Source organism: Pseudonaja textilis, chromosome Z (genome assembly GCF_049901715.1).
Source record: "Pseudonaja textilis isolate UNSWEBS1 chromosome Z, rPseTex1.2, whole genome shotgun sequence".
Taxonomy (NCBI): domain Eukaryota; kingdom Metazoa; phylum Chordata; class Lepidosauria; order Squamata; family Elapidae; genus Pseudonaja; species Pseudonaja textilis.
Window position 1 is genome coordinate 122,679,402 of NC_142008.1, and position 17,636 is coordinate 122,697,037.

The following is a 17,636-nucleotide window of genomic DNA, read 5'->3' on the forward strand; positions in this document are numbered from 1 at the left end:
ACTTCCACAAGTCTCAAAGTTGCCAAGTTTGGAGACCTCTGCTCAAGGGTTACCTGTCCCTGGCCGAAAATCCAAACATTTACTGTGATTTGGGGAAGGGATGAGATAAGGGTTTGCAGGAAATGATTGGTGACCAGCATTGCGTTGCTTGCAGAACAATTAATGACCTTTTTTTTTTTTTACTGCAATGGACCGATGAGTTGGTAAATATATTGCAGTAATTTCGTGGTCTTGGGAATTTGACCTAGGAGGAAAAGACATGTTTTTTTAAAAATGAAATAAAAACTGAAAGCCTGTTGTCCAAGCAAAAAATTAAAAGAGAGAATGGAATGGAACGGAATGGAATGGAATAGAATGGAATGGAACGGAATGGAATAGAACAGAATAGAACAGAACAGAGCAGAACAGAGAACAGAACAGAACAGGACAGGACAGGACAGAACAGAACAGAACAGAACAGAACAGAACAGAACAGAACAGAATAGAATAGAATAGAATAGAATAGAATAGAATAGAATAGAATAACAGAGTTGGGAAGGACCTTGGAGGTCTTCTAGTTCAACCCCCTGCTTAGGCCGGAAACCCTGTACTATTTCAGACAAATGGTTATCCAATCTCTTCTTAAAAACTTACAGTATGGGAGCACTTACAACTTCTGGAGGCAAGTTGTTCCACTGGTTAATTGTTCTGTCAGGAAATTCCTTCTTAGTTCTAGGTTATTTCTCTCTTTGATTAGTTTCCATCCATTAGATGCAGAATGCATAATAATGATAATAGTAATCAGTAATCAGTAATATGATGATATATAGTAATATCCAACTTGGCATTCATGTAAGTAAAATAATCTCCTAAATTCAGAATTATCTTTCATGGGGATAATCCCCTTCCACCACTTTTTTTCTTCCACTGTTCTGCATGACTGGTGTCCATGTTTATGTGTATTGCACTCTGCCCTTGTTGGAAGAATCGTAACTATAGAATTTGTATTATCACCACAATTCTAAACACTGGGAGCAATTTCAGGGGCTGAATGGGAAGCTTTTTAAACAAGTATTTCTCAACTTTGGAAACTTTAAGATGGCTGAACTTCAACTTTCAGAATTCCCCATCTAGCATGCCAAACATGTTGAAGTCCACCTTTCTTAAAGTGGCCAAGTCTGAGGAACACCAGATTAAATAGAATTCTGCTCCCTGCTTTTCTCCGAAATCAGGGATCTCCAAACTCAGCAACTCTGTGGACTTCAACTCCAGAATTCCTCAGCTAGCCATATTGGCGGAAACGTTCCGGAAACTGAGGTCCACAAATCTTCAAGTCATCTGAGTTTGGAGATCCCTGGCCTAAATACAGGTGGTCCTTGACTTATAACAATTCATTTAGTGACCATTCAAAGTTACCACGACACTGAAAAAAGTGACATGATCGTTTTTCATAGTTAACAACCTTTAAAGCAGCCTCATGATCATTTGATCAAAATGCAGATGTTGGGCAATTGGGTTCATATTTATGATCTTTGCTGGGTCCCAGGGTCACGCGATCCCCTTTTGCAATCTTCTGATCAAGCAAAACCAATGGGGAAGCCAGATTTGCTTAACAACCAGATTACTAATTTATCCACTGCAATGATTCACTTAACAACAGTGGTAAGAAAGGCTGTAAAACGGGGCAAAACTTGCTTAACAAATGTCTCACTTAACAACAGCCATGTTGGGCTCCGTTGTGGTCGTACGTCGAAGACCACCAAATCAAATCGCTTTGATTTGATTTGATATGGACTCCCTGTAATTTATTTCGAACTCGGCGGAGCGTAGGACCCAGGGGAGCCCAATCCCGCCTCTGCTAAAGCCAAACATTCTCATCGAGGACAGGCTGCGTGACGTGTCCTAGTGGGCGTGTCCTGGCAGCAGAGGCGGAAGCCCATATGCCTCTAGTAACATGGCGATCATTTGCAGATGACAATTGGATGGAGTGTCCTTAGATGTGCAGTAAATAAATAACTTCGCACTAAGAACGCTAAAGCTTGATCAGATTTGCTCAGTACCTCGTCACTTCTTGCGGTGCAAGGGTTTTTGCAGCTTGGAAAGTCGACGTGGAGATAAACAAGGCAAATTTATACCAGAAATATCAGAGAAGCTCCACTGGGGGGCTTACCTGGCTGGCAGAATGGTGGAAAAGAAAATTTCAGGTATTTTGGAATGGGGCTTGGAGAAAAAAAGGGGCTTGTTGGTAGATGCAAAGAGTGACTGGGACATTTTTTTTTATTTTTTTATTTTTTTGCAAAGGAAAATAATATATCTTTCGTGCAGCACAGTAGCTATCTGCTCCTAAACCTGAAAATCACTTTTAGATGCTCTTATCCTGTCACAGGAGGGGGCATTTGGACAACATACCCATAAGTTAGGTTTATGTAGCTATAAAGGAGAATCATGGCATTAAAGGAGAATATTTGTAGCTCAGGGTTGAAATGAGGGGTCTTTGTTGCTCACCGAGCTCAGTTGTTTCACCCCCAAGAAGAGTCACGATGACTTTTGAAAATGTTTCATTACTCAAACTAGCACTGATGATGTTACCTAGTTTGGGTAGTGAAAAGTCTGCAAACAAAAAATGAAAAGCACGTTCAGAGAGCACTAAAGGCTTGACATCAATGAATTCACACATTGGAGACTATTCCTCATGGCTTGTTTTATATTCACATAAAAGAATGAGTCAGCCATATTTATAGATAATATACAAAGGATGCAGAAGGCATGATTGGGTTGATTAAGGAATTATAAATTGGGCCATTCAAATCATAGAAACTATATTCTCTTGACAACTAAGAAATACATGGACCACCCAAAGAAATAGAAGGCACGTAGGTAGCCCTCAACTTAGGACCACAATTGAACCCCAAATTTCTGTTGCTAAGTGAGACCTTTTTAAAATGTTTTTATTAAATATAGAAAGAGCAAAATTTTCACTGTCTATATAAACAGTGTTTGTCTGGGTATAATTAATTTGCAATAATCATCATGATAACAATAGTGTTCAAAGTATTAGTATTAATCATATAATAGCAGTAGAATAGAATAGAATAGAATAGAATAGAATAGAATAGAATAGAATGCAATCCAATGCAATGCAATGTAATGCAATACAATTCTTTATTGGCCAAGTGTGATTGGACACACAAGGAATTTGTCTTGGTGTAAATACTCTCAGTATACATAAAGAAAAGATACATTTGTTAAGAATCAAGAATCATAACGTCCAACACTTAATGATAGTCATAGGGTACAATCAACAAACAAATCATATTAGGAAACGGTCAATATAAATCGTAAGGATACAAGCGACAAAATTATAGTCCTACAATCACAAGTGGGAGGGGATGGGTGATAAGGAGTGATGAGAAGATTAACAGTAATAGTAGTGCACACTTTGTAAATAGTTGAATGAACAGTGTTGAGGGAATTATTTGTTTAGCAGAGTGATGGCTTTCGGGAAAAAACTGTTCTTGTGTCTAGTTGTTCTGGTGTACAGTGCTCTGTAGCGTCATTTTGAGGAAAGGAGTTGAAACAGTTTATGTCCGGGATGTGAGGGGTCTATAAATATTTTCAAAGCCCTCTTTTTGACTCGTGGATTATACAGGTCCTTGATTGAAGGCAGGTGGGTACTAATTGTTTTTTCTGCAGTCCTAATTATCCTCTGAAGTCTGTGTCTGTCCTGTTGGGTTGCAGAACCAAACCAGACAGTTATAGAGGTGCAGATGATAGACTCAATAATTCCTCTGTAGAACTGTATCAGCAGCTCCTTGGGCAGTTTGAGCTTTCTGAGTTGGCGCAGAAAGAACATTCTATTGTGCTTTTTTGATGACGTTTTTGATGTTAGGTGTCCATTTTAGGTCATGTGATATAGTAGAACCTAGAAATTTGAAGGTCTTTACTGTTGATACTGTGTTGTCTAGTATTGTAAGAGGTGGTAGTATGGGAGGGTTTCTTCTAAAGTCTACCACTATTTCTACGGTTTTGAGTGTGTTCAGTTCCAGATGTTCCGGTTACACCACAAGGCAAGTTGTATAACCTCCTGTCTGTATGGAGATTCATCATTGTCTTGAATGAGACCAATCACTGTTGTGTCATCAGCAAACTTCAGTATTTTAACAGATGGATCATTTGAGATGCAATCATTGGTATATAGGGAGAAGAGAAGTGGAAATAGTAGCAGTAAGTAATAGCACTAGTGCCTCCTCATAACAATAATAAAATAACCATATAATGGCAGTAGTGCTTACATATCCATTTGGTAAGCCGTTTTTACAAAATTAGTCATTCTCTTGTATATTTTTAAAAAATCTAACTTCTGTTCCTGCTCCTGCTTAACCATTGATAAAACGAATCCCATATTAAAAAATATTTAGTGTCTTCCTTATCTTTAAGTTTAAGTGTTAGTCTATTCATTTATGCACATTCTAATATTTTTTTAATTACATTCTCTTCTGTAGGAATCTCTATGCTCTTCCAGTGTTGCACAAATGCAATTCTAGCTGCTGTTAATACATATATTATTAAGTACATATTCCCTTTATTATATTCTTCTGTTATGATACCCAACAGGAATATTACCGGTTTTAAGTCTATGTGTTCTTTTATCATTTTTTCTATCCAAGTATGTATTTTTGTCCAGTATTTGTTTGCCTTTGGGAACATCCACCACTTATGGTAATATGAGCCCGGTGTCTGGTTATATTTCCAGCACTTAGTCAACATATCTTTAAGACATAAGACATAAGAATTTATTTGTCATTACACTCGCAAGCGGGTGCAACGAAATGAGGTGCTCTTCCACAAGTAAAACTGGACAACACCATTGAAAGAAAAATAAAATTAAACACAACAGACCATACAATAATCTCTATACAATTTAAAAATGTAAATACCCCATTACTCTCAGCCATTAAATTCCACAAAAATCTTATGACCCTGCATTCAAAATCAAAACTGCACTTGGATAAAAACTGTTCTTAAATCTAGTTGTCCTTGTTCTTAATACCCTGAATCTCCTTCTCGATGATAATAGTTCAAAGAGCTGATGTCCCGGATGAGAGGAGTCATTCAATATATTAAATATCTTCCTCTTACATCTATTCCTATACCGTTCTTCCAAAGAGGGGAGTGAGCAGCCAATGATGTTTTGGGCCATCTTAATCACCCTCTGAATTGCCTTTTTCTCTGCCACTGTGCAGCTCGAGAACCATACACAGAGACAGTAGGATAATATACTCTCAATTGAACTCCGATAGAAGGTAGTCAGTAGACTCTCAGCCAGTTGTTGTTTCCTAAGAATCCTTAGTAAATACAACCGTTGTTGTGCCTTCTTAATTAAAGCAGCGGTGTTTGCACTCCAGGTCAGGTCATTTGTAATGATGGTCCCGAGATACTTACATTCAACCACCTGTTCCACACGAACTCCCTCTATATACAGTGGCTGAATGTCTGCTCTTTTTTTCCTATAGTCCACTATAACCTCCTTGGTCTTCTTAATGTTAAATAGAAGATTACTATTTTTGTACCAGTGGGATAGCTGTAATACCTCATCCCGATATGCAGACTCATCATCCCCAGAAATAAGTCCTACAAGCGTAGTATCGTCTGCAAATTTTATTATCTTATTGTTGGGATGTTTATTTGTGCAATCAGATGAATAAATGGAGAACGGTAGTGGACTAAGGACACAACCTTGCGGAGTGCCAATGCTAAGTGTCTTGACAGTAGAAATATAATCATTCAGTTTAACTCTTTGTGGACGATTTGTTAAAAAATCCAATATCCATAAACAAATAGAATCTGGAAAATCTAGATCTTTGAGCTTGGCTATTAATCTGTGCGGTATGATGGTATTGAAAGCAGAACTAAAATCTGCGAACAACATTCTTATATAATTCCCGGTGTTTCCAAATGGGATAAGGCCATGTGAAGCACAGTAATAATTGCATCCTCGGTTGATCTATTTTCTTTGTAAGCAAACTGAAGCCCATCAAAGGAATCAGGAAGGCAGGAGATAATATAATTTCGAACTAGCTTCTCAAAGCACTTCATTAAGATAGAAGTTAGTGCCACCGCCTATAGTCGCTAGGACCATTTGTGGGCAACTTTTTAGGCAGTGGAATGATGGTGGAAGCCTTGAGACACACAGGAACCACACTTTGTGTCAAGGATCGATTAAAAATTTCAGTCCACACCCCAGCTAGCTGATCAGCACAATCTTTTACCACACAACCAGGAATTGAGTCGGGCCCAGCTGACTTTCTGGAATTAACCGCCTTCATTGTCTGCCTCACATCCTGCTTATTCACAATGAAGGGGAGGCTCTGCTGAGTAAATGATGGCAAAGGGACAGTTTCAGTTTGATGGATCTCAAATCGAGCAAAAAATTGTTCAACTCCTCAACCACCGCCGCACTACCATCCAAAGAGACCTTTTTGCTTTATAGTTCGTTAGTTGTTGAACCCCTGCCAAACCTGCCTCATGTTATTACTGAGAAAGCAGTCTTCAATTCTCCTCTTATATTCGGCCTTAGCTTGCTTAATACCTCTCTTCAAGTTTGTTCTTGCAGCACTATAATCTAGATCATTCCCAGACTTAAAAGCCTTATTTCTTGCGTACAACAAGCTTCTAACCTTCCCGGTCATCCAAGGTTTTTGATTAGGATACACCCGGATTCGTTTATCCACCGTGACAGTATCAATACAGTGTGCCATATACCCTAGCACTGCAGCCGTGTGTTTGTTGAGATCAGGATGATCAAAAACTTCCCAGTTTGTGCGTTCGAAGCAGTCCTTTAGCTGCTCCATTGCTCCCTCTGGCCAGCTTTTCACCGTCTTGACTACCAACCCCGCCTGTTTTCTCAGAGGAATATACTCCGGGCCTAAAAGCAGAGACAAGTGATCTGACTGGCCCAGATGTGGTAGTTGTAATACCCTGTATCCATTTACAATATTCGTGTAGACCTTATCCCTAGTTGCACACCTTATATGTTGATAGAATTTAGGGAGGACCACACGAAGATCTACATGATTAAAATCTCCTGCAATAATGAATACAGCATCTGGAAATTTGCTTTGCAAGTTGCCAATTTCATCACCCAGGAAGCCCAGAGCCAAATCTGCATTTGCGTCTGGCGGAATGTAAACAGCAAGAATAATAACAATGCTGAATTCCCGTGGAAGGTAGAAGGGTCTGCATCTAACAGACAGATATTCCAGCTCCAAAGAGCAGTGACGTGTTATAACCTCTGAGTTTTTACACTTTAAACATCTTAGCTAATCTTCCTGGTGGAAAGTGCCATTTGTAAAACATTTTAAGTGAGATGTTTGTTTCTTAAATGAATTTTGCCCCATTTTATAACCTTTCTTGCTACAGTTGTTGAGTGAATCACTGCAATTATTACATTATTAAGTGAATCTGGCTTCCCCATTGACTCTGCTTGTGAGAAGCTCATAAAAGGCAATCACATGACCCTGTGACATTGCAACTATCAACAATATGAGTCAGTTGCCAAGCATTTTGATCATGTGATCATGGGGATGTTGTAACGGCTTAAGTGTGAAAAATGGTCAAAAGTAACTTTTTCAGCACTGTTGTAACTTCAAACCATCACTAAATGAACTGTAAGTCGAGGACTACCTATATCCATGATAGTGAACCTATGGCATGCGTGCCAGAAGTGGCACGCAGAGCCATTTCTGCCGGCATGCAAGCCTAGCCTGCACATGTACACATGCCTCCTGCCAGCCAGCTGATTGTTGGATATCTGCTGCACATGTGTGGGGGTGGGGCGTGCACAGGAGATGGGTGTGCATGCGCAGGGGGCATGGGGCACACGGGGTTGCGTGCACATGTGCAGGGGCAGTGGGGTCATGCGCACATTGCATTACTTTTGGCATGCGACGATGAAAAGGTTAGCCATCACTGACCTATATTCTCAAGACATCTAAGAAATACAGCTAAAGAAATAGATGTGATGTTCCATGTTCTTAACTATGGTTGGCAGTCGCTGTAGGTTCACAGAGCACATAAAATCAAAGTTAAACATGTCATATTGTTGAGAAGCGGACAACGGATCTTGGGCTGTTTATTAGTCTTTGAGTGAGGGTGGGGTTGGGAGGAATTTAAGAGTTGGGATAGAGACAGGAGTATTCATCCTTAATTTTGCTGCCAATTATGAAACACAAACTGTGAGGGTTCCAAGTAATGCACTCATAGAAATCAGAACTCCAAAGCAGGTAAGTTCCTCAAAGAACAGTTTTATTGCATACATCATATTGGTGCAACTGGTGAAAGCCTACTCTAAAAATTCCTGTGGCTTTCACCTAATTAAAACACACCCACCCACAGGTCACTGGTCTCATTCTCCAATCCAGTTGCTGGCTGGTTGCTTGGTTATTTCCCCCTCCTCTGGCCAGCCACCTATAAGAATGTCCTTGGTTCCCATGGGAAAATGTTATTGTTTTGGCTACAAAACCCCATCTAACTATTTTCCCCCCTCCGTCTGCTGTGTGGCAACCTGAAGCCTCCAAGATGGCCCCAGCCAGGTTCACTTCAGGGCTGCCACAAGCAGGCAAACGGATGCAGTTCAGCCATTTTGCTGACAAATGTTGGCAGGATGATCTCAGGTGCTTGGAGGGGGATGCATGTGGCCTTAAGGCAGATCTGGGCATTTTATAGTACTTGAGACCACATCTGGCCCTTTGGCTGCCCCTGTCTGCCCAAAATGAGGTCAATCGGAAATTAGAAATCAAATGTAAGTAAGTATACGGTTTGGCCCTCCACAACAGTTCCTATTTCTCATGTGACCCCTCAGGGAAATTAATTGCTTACTCTTGGCTTAAGGTAATTAGAGCATGTGCCAATTACGAGGTTGGAAGTGTCCTTTGCCAGCTGTGAAGGCTGCCCCCACGAGCAGGTGCCAGCTGTTTCTTATTGAAGGCAACATGGTTGACTCAATCAGGCTTGGCTTCAGCCTCTTCCCATCTTTCTTTTCTCTCAGCTAGGTCCCAGGACCCCAGCCAAAGGCGTATTTTAGACCGGGCCACCCGCCTTCGCCGTCTCAATCGCCAGTTAGAAGCCTTGGAGAATGACAATTTTCAGGATGACCCTCATGCCAATATGCCACAGCTAGTGAAGCGCTTGCCTCAGTTTGACGACGATGCCGAAACAGGTGAAGGTTCCTGCTGGCCATTCCTTGGATTTCACTTTCCCTTGATTTCACTTTTCTTTGATTTCACTTTCTCTTGATTTCACTTTATCTTGATTTCACTTTCCCTTGATTTCACTTTTCTTTGATTTCACTTTTCTTTGATTTCACTTTTCTTTGATTTCACTTTCCCTAATTTAATTCTCATATGATTTAACTTTCCCTTGATTTCAGTTTTCTTTGATTTCATTTTCACTCAGTTTAACTTTCCCTTGATTTTACTCTCCTTTAAATTCACTTCCCCCAACTTCACTTTCCCTGATTTCACTTTCCCTTGATTTTACTTTCCCTTGATTTCCTTTTTCCTTTGATTTCACTATCCCTTAGCTTTATTATTTGACTTCCTTTTCTTTCTTGATCAATAGATGAGCTTGTCATCTATTAGTTTGTTTGTGTGAACCTTGCATACATACATATGTCTCTATGTGTTTGTAAATACAATATATAAGAATATACACAAACATTTGCATATACACACAAAAGTAGAGGCGGTATCCCCAAGGGAGTAAAAAAAAAAGTCAAGATGGTGACTACAAACATACAATTAAAATCCCATCTCTTTTTACCTCTTGATTTTTTTCATCCCCTTTCTGAACATCCCTCCTTAAGTAGGCTCCTTGGTTCATATGCAGGGAGAATGTATTTATGTGCGGATGTGTACAATTAGAGTTTTTTTGTGTGTGTTTTTGTAGTTCTCTAGGCATTGCCAGTTTGGTTTTGGGGACATGCAGATCCCTTTGTTGGGAACAAAGGGCTAATATTTGATTCGACATTGGGATCCTTGTCTCCCTCAGTTTTATAGGAAAACTATTTTTTCACTTCCCCCATTTCTCTTTTGCATATTGGAAGTATGTACTGCCCCCCGCCCCCCCATAACTGCCATTTAGTAACAGCTTTCACAAAACTCAACATTTGCCTAGAAAAGCAGAGTACCCTATCCTAAATTAATAAAATCCCACCCTTCATAATCTTTCTTTATTGTTATGTTCAATGCCACAAAATCTACTGAGTCTACAAGGCATGTACCTTCATCTGTAATTTATGTTTTTTCTTTATTCTTTACTTGCAGGGAAAAAGAAGAAAAAAACCCGCGGAGACCATTTCAAGCTGCGGTTCCGTAAAAATTTCCAGGCTTTGCTGGAAGAACAGGTCTTTCTCTCTCTTTCTCTTTTTCTTAACAAAAAATTGGGGGAATCTCCATTCTTAATTTTTCTCTGTCAGAGTGTTTGCAGTGTGTCTACCATTATGAGACAACTCCGGAGCGAAACACAGCACACAGAGACTTAGACATTTAACAATGGTTTATATACAACAGTTATATACAGACATATACGTAGTAGGCAAATACCTTCTTAATTCTACACGGAGAAACTCTGCTCTGGATATAGGGTGCAAGGAGAGAGAACATGCTCTCTAATGGCTGCCTTATATAAACACCTCTTAAAAGGATAGAACCCATCCCCAGTCTTAAACACATGCTATGCTGATTCATTCTAATTTCATCAGCCTATAATGCATCAGACTCACTGCTGTTGGTCAGTTCTTAAATCTTAATTCCTCAACATTCTCTTTATTATAATGATGTTTGCTTCAGTATGGATAGTCCTCATTTAGCGGTCATACAAATTTAAGTACATATATGTGCCTTCAAGTCACATGTGGTTTTTTTTTTTAATTCATGATGACTGCCTGGAAAAGTATGTGCAGTTTTCCTGGCAAGATTTTTTGAAAGTGTCCTTCCCTCCTTTCTAAAGCTGAGAGAGAGTGATTGGCCCAAGGTCACCCAGCTGACTTTGTGCCTAAAGTGGGATTAGAACTCACAGCCTCCTGATTTCTAGCCTCATGCCTTAACCACTACACCAAACTGGCTCTCTTCAAAATTAAAACAGTGACGTAAAAATAACTTTAAAGCTAATCCTCACCTCTACCACCTTTGCAGGTCCATAAAGCAAAGGAAATCTCAAATTTGATCAAAATCAGAGTTGTGATTTCACTTAGGGATCACTTTACTTAACGACTGAGTTGCCACCTCCAACTATGGTCACTGAATGAGGGCTGCCTAGGTTTCCTTTTCCCCTTTGCCATCAGGCATATCCATTAAAATAATGGATAGATACTTCTATCCATGGTGGTAAGATCCCAACCAACAAGTTGCTTTCTCTGTTCGACTTCCAGCAGAACCTCAACTCAAGTGAAGGACCCAACTACTTGACAGCATGTGCGCCCCCTTCCAATTTGCCACAGCGTCATTTCTGCACGGTGTGTGGCTTCCCTTCAAATTACACATGTGTTTCTTGCGGTGCCCGCTACTGCTGTGTCAAATGTTTGGGAACACATCATGAAACCCGGTAAGTGCATCCTAGCCTTCACTTAGTCATTTGGTGCAATTAGGAATTGTTTCTAAGCTGGGGTGTCAAACTGGATTTCTTTGAGGCCCAGTCAGCATTGTAGTTCTCTGTGAGCTGGCCAGGGGCAGAGGGAGATGGGATAGATGCCTCCTGCAGCACTTTGTCATCTAAAATGGGGTAGAGGGGGCCATTTTTGACCTGGACGGCCTCGTGCAATACTTTGCTGGCCAAAAAGTGTTGCAGGAGGCCATCCAGGCCAAAATCAGACCGTGCATGCCCTCCCAGCCCCATTTTGGCCAACAAAGTGTTGCAAGAGGCTGTCCAGGCCAAAGTGGGCCAAACGGGGGCTGAACGCATCCCTGCTACCCACCCTCCCACTCCCTATTTTGGCTGCCAGAGGCACCACGGGCCGGTTCTTTGCTATTTTCAGGGCAGCCACATGGGCCACATTTAAGCATCCCACAGGCTGAATCCAGCCCGCAGGCCTTGAATTTGACACACCTGTTCTAGGCAAACAGTCAGGATCTGTTAATAAAAATGGTTGATTCCTATCAACCATAGTTACTGAGCCCCACACAATTTGGGAACCTGCTGGCAATCGTACCCAAAAATATTTCACCTGTGACATATTGTGATGGTTCTATTTTCTCTTTATTTTGAGGCACATCAAAGTTGATCTTCAAAAACTTAATAATAGAATATGGAGCCAAGTTATAATTTCACAGACTGAAATGAAGCAAACATAAGACTTTTTATTGATTTCTACAGTGGGGGTGGGGGAACCCTGCTATTGTGCATCCTTGCATACAGGTAGTCCTTGACTTACGACCACAATTCACCCCAAAATTTCGGTTGCTAAACGAGACATTGGTTAAGTGAGTTTTGCCCAATTTTATGACTTTTTTTGCCAGATTTGTTAAGTGAATCACTGTCGCTGTTTAGTTAGGAACACGGTTGTTAAGTGAATCTGGCTTCCCCAAGGACTTTGCTTGTCAGGAGTCACAAACATGATCACATGACCCCAGGACACTGCGACAGTCATAAGTGAGTCAGTTACCAAGCATCTGAATTTTGATCACGTGAGCATGGGATTGCTGCAATGGTCATAAGTGTGAAAAATTGTTAAGTCAGTTTTTTCAGTGCTGTTGTAATATTGAATAGTCACTAAATGAACTGTTGTAAATTGAGTGTATAAGCCCATCCACAGATGCACCAACCTTGTGAATTTTTAACCAAAATGCTGTAAAAAATTTACCACTCACACATTTACTCTCAAAATGTTTGCATGTTTTAATTTTCATATTTGGCTTAGCCATAGGTCCATGATGGCGAACCTATGGCACGCATGCCACAGGTGGCACACACAGCCTTTTGTGCATGTGCACGTGAGCCCCAGAATGTGCCTGCCTCCCAGCTGATTTTCAGCCTGTTTGAAGCCTTTTTCAACCTCCTAGAAGCTTGAAGGAAGCCTCTGCAGTCTTTGGAGGCTGAAAAATGGGCCCGTTTCATCACTTCTGGTATTTCTGGAAATACTGGAAGTGGTGAAACGGGCCCATTTTTCAGCCTCCAAAGACTGCAGAGGCTTCCCTCGACACTCTGGGAGTCTGTAAAAAGCCTCAAATAGGCCAAAAATCAGCTGGGAGATGCGCACATGCGTAGTTCAGGTAAGGGGCGGAAGGAGGAATTATGAGTGCATGCGCAGAGGGTGTGGGGGGCCTGCAAGCATTGCCTTCTGGATGCTGGAGCACGAGCACAATTTTCAGCACAGGAGCCCAAAAAGATTAGCCACCACTGCCATAGGTAATCCATGGATTATTCATTTTATGTGGTATTTTGGTTTTTTAAAAAAATCTGAGGATCAGTTTAACTGCAGATGGGCTTATCTATGAGTATATATGGAAGATATATATGTTTTTTTTAAAAAATATTGTATATAGTCCTTGACTTACAACAATTAGTGACTATTCAAAGTTATAAAGGTACTGAAAAAAGTGATTTATGACTGTTTCTCATGCTTATGACCATTGCAGCATCCCCATGGTCACGTGATCAAAATTCAGATACTTGGCAATTGACTCACACTTATGACAGTTTTCAGTGGTCATCCCGGGATCATGTGATCCCTTTTGTGACCTTCTGACAAGCAAGGTCAATGGGGAAACTAGATTCACTTACTATTCATGTTACTAGCTCAACAACTGCAGTGATTCACTTAACAACGGTGGCAAGAAAAATCGTAAAATGGGGCAAAACTCATTTAACAAATGTTTCACTTAGCAATAGAAATTTTGGGGTCAATTGTGGTTGTTAAGTTGAGGACTACCTGTATTTGTGGATAAGCCCATCAACAGATAAGCCACACATAGTTGTAAGTGTATATTTAGCACCTAAAATTCTTATCCTACTAAGAATACGTGGTTAATAATGGGAAACATATTCTAAATGGCATAGCGGCTGCACAACTGCTAGAAACTACTTAAAATGTGTATTTAGGCTTGACTTGTGGAGTAGCATGATATGGAGAAAGCAGTCCCCAATATGCTTCTTTTAATCCAGACTGTATCTGTTGTCAAAATTCATAATTCTTTGTTCTTCTGAAAGATCCAAAAGGAAAAATGCTGCAAACATGCACTTCAAAACATTTCCAAAGCATGTCAGAGGAAGGCCTGGCACAGAAAGCCTACTAAGCTGGGGGTTCTTAAATCTTGATTTATGAATAAACCACATAGAATAGGATAGGATAGGGATAGGGACGGGACGGGACAAGACAGGAGAGAACATAATTCTTTATTGGCCAAATGTGATTGGACTGACAAGGAATTAGTCTTCGATGCATGTGCTCAGTACATTAAAAAAAATACATTCTTCAAGAATCATAAGATACAACACTTAGTGATAGTCATAAGCAAACAAATCATACTAGGAAACTAAATAAAACAATATAAATCGCAAAGATACAAGCAACACGGTTATAGTCCCATGTTGGCGAACCTATGCCACACGTGCCAGAAGTGGCACACGGAGCCAATTCCCCTAGCACGTGAGAGGTTGCCCGGAAGAGCCCCACTGCACATATGCGGGCCGCCGCCCAACAGCTGATTGTTGGGTATCTGGCGTGCATGCGCAGGGAGCGGAGGGGTATGTGCGCGGGCAATGTGCATGCATACGCAGGGACGTGCTGCACATGAGATTGCGTACACATGTGCAGAGGGGGAATTGTGCAGACATGCACAAAGACACACGGCATGTGAGGGGGAATTGTGTACGCATGCATAAAGGTGCGGCGCATGAGGGGGAATTGCATGCTCATGCGCAGATGCGTGGCACACACAAGGGATCACATGTGCATGCATGGGAGGGCAGCACCCATTGCCTTTTGAGTGCTGGCATGTGAGCACGCACAAACAAGCGGGTACGCAATTATCAGCACGGGAGCCCAAAAAGGGTAGCCACCACTGTTATAGTCACAAGTAGAAAAGGAAATAGGTAATAGGAAGGATGAGAAGAAGAATAGTAATGCAGTCTTAGTAAATAGTTTGACAGTGTTAGGGGAATTAATTAATTGTTTAGCAGAGTGATGGCATGCAGGGAAAATTTTCGTGGGAAGTCCAAAGCAACAGCAATTTGCAAATCAATTCTGAGCTGTAATACTTTCTCCTCCTGTAATACTTTCACACTCAGGATTAGGAAATGGGGAATAATCCTCTGTCATTTCCTTCACTTTTTGCAATCTAAGAAAAAAAAAATATTGCCTGAACTTCCGTCCACAGTTTCATTTTATTTCATTATTTTGCGTAGCGAAGTACAGAGAATTTAAAATTTGAAATCTGGCTGCTTTGAGAATTTAGAACATGAAATGTTTATAAAATTTTGAAAAATGGTCTGCTTTGTGTTCAGAGCAGGCCTTCTGAATAATTAAAGTTATTTTGTACATCTTTTGCATTCCTGTTGCATGAAAAGGTGACTGAATGATGTACTGACTGACAGAATGACAGACAGATGCCATCATCTTTTAGGCTAAAACTCTGTTCTCTCTTCTTTCAGGTGCTTGAAATGGACAGTTTGAGTTACACCATGAAGATTTATAAGTATTATCTTATAAAGAGGTCCTTTCAAACAATCATGTTGTCTTCCTCACAGACAAATAGATTATCCCTGCCATGAAGAGGTGTCAACTGGACTGTAATTTGCATTTGAGTAATAAAATGTTTTTGTGTTTTGTACTCAGTGGCATGCGTTCTTCCTTCCTAATCATATTGAGCTATTTTTTTTCCTATAGCTTGCCTTTTTTTCTTTCTTTCATTTTTCCATGGGAAGCCATGCTTAAAGTCTCTATACCAAAGCCTTGATTTAAAAAAAAATGAAGGGGAAAACAGTGTGACCTAAATGTGACACATACATACATACATACATACATACATACATACATAAATGTGACACATGGATTATTAGCCTGCACGTAACAGCAGATTCTTTGTGAATGCTAAATAAAACATTGTTACCACCCCTGGAATGCTTCAAATCAGGGGTGGGCTTCAAAAAATTTAGCAACCGGTTCTCTGTCCGGTTGCTGGGTGGGCTTGGCCATGGTGGGCGTGGCCTAGTTGGCCGCCTGAACCATGGCGGGGGGAGCCATTTTCATTATTCCTGGGCACTGGAGACTTTCCTCAAGCCTCCAGGAGGGCAAAAACTGCCTCCCCGGGCTCCAGAGGCCCTCTGGACGCCAGAAACAGGCATTTCCAGAACTTCTGGGTGGCCTGTTTTTCAGCCTCCCCAGGCTCCGGAGGCTTTCCTCAATCCTCCAGGTGGCCTGTTTCCCCATTTCTGGCCTTCTGGTGCCTCTGGGAGGCCCTTTTTTGGCTCTCCCCGAGCCTCTACACAGGCCCTGCATTTACCTAGAATCCAAAATGGGCTGTGTGGAGATTCCAGGGAGGGGAGGGGTAGGGTGGGTGGAGCTAGCCAGTCATTGCAACTAGGCATTCAGCGAATTAGATGTAAGATATCCGGTTCGGATATTTTGTGAACCGGTAGCAGCCCACTCCTGCTTCGGTGGAGAAAACCTAAAGAAGGTGGACATTTTTCGGTATCTGGGATCCTATCTCCAAGGCAATGGTGATATCGATGAGGTGCAAGAGTGAATACAGCCTGGGTGTGTTGGCGAAAACTCACCGGGGTGTTATGTGACAGAAGAATGCCAACCGGTCTTAAATCTTAAGTTTTACAAGACAACATCCATCCTGTTGCACACTATGGCATGAATGCTGGGCAGCAGTAACAGGGACCGAAAGCTCTCTCCGTGCCATGGAAATGCAAAGACTCTGTTGGCTATCGGGTATCTCCCTTGTTCTGACATAGGCTTCCCAAAATCACGAAGCTGATTCCTCATCCCAACAAAACCCCTTTTATTTAGGTTAAAATGAATTCCTCTTCAGCAAAGTCCCGGAAAACAGTCTTTTAAGAGATTGCACAACTACAGACCTTTATCAGGCTGGGAGAGCTGCCAGGCCAATATCTTCCAAACGCCACTCTGCAGTAGACTATACTTCGACAATATTTTGGTGTGGCACTAATTATAGAGAAGATGAGAGAAGGCCGACGCAGCTGGTATGGACATATCCTGAGAGCAGGACCATCCACTGTGGCCAAGACTCCCTTTACCAACTAGAAGTCAATGGCCGGCAACCTTGCAGGTGTCCAAAACATGGCAAGACACCATCAACAAAGAAATGCATGCTGTGCACCTGCGCCCTGGAGACGCAGTTGACCAAAGTGGCATTCAATGATCCAAAAAGTGGACCTTGCATCTGCAGGAATACGCTAAGAAGAAGGAGGAGGAAGAGAAAGAGGAGGAGGAGGAGGAGGAGGAGGAGGAGGAGGAGGAGGAGGAGGAGGAGGAGGAGGAGGAGGAGGAGGAGGAGGAGGAAAAGAAAAAGAAGAAGAAGAAGGAAGAAGAAGAAGAAGAAGAAGAAGAAGAAGAAGAAGAAGAAGAAGAAGAAGAAGAAGAAGAAGAAGAAGAAGAAGAAGAAGAAGAAGAGGAGGAGAAGTTGTCTATTATA

At 41.3% G+C, this 17,636-nt stretch overlaps 1 protein-coding gene across 2 annotated transcripts; it reads left to right on the plus strand.

The window, feature by feature from the left end:
* The first annotated feature begins 1,873 nt into the window (after positions 1-1,873).
* ZNHIT1 (zinc finger HIT-type containing 1) lies at positions 1,874-15,803 on the plus strand. 2 transcript variants are annotated; one of them, XM_026720562.2, is made up of 5 exons: positions 1,874-2,183; positions 9,026-9,196; positions 10,302-10,381; positions 11,408-11,580; positions 15,625-15,803. In XM_026720562.2, exons 1-5 carry the CDS (start codon positions 2,162-2,164, stop codon positions 15,644-15,646), a joined length of 468 nt encoding a protein of 155 aa, XP_026576347.1. In that variant the 5' UTR covers positions 1,874-2,161; the 3' UTR covers positions 15,647-15,803. The 2 variants fall into 2 exon arrangements, with proteins under 2 accessions (XP_026576347.1, XP_026576348.1); XM_026720563.2 differs by having other exon boundaries at positions 1,904-2,183; positions 11,411-11,580.
* Positions 15,804-17,636: the final 1,833 nt, after the last annotated feature.

Bases quoted from the DNA above. Each gene is read 5' to 3' on its own strand.
- ZNHIT1 (XM_026720562.2), top strand. From the start codon at position 2,162: ATGGTGGAAAAGAAAATTTCAG. The intron at 10,382-11,407 runs GTCTTTCTCTCT...TTCGACTTCCAG, and splicing joins AGGCTTTGCTGGAAGAACAG to CAGAACCTCAACTCAAGTGA. The intron at 11,581-15,624 runs GTAAGTGCATCC...CTCTTCTTTCAG, and splicing joins GGAACACATCATGAAACCCG to GTGCTTGAAATGGACAGTTT.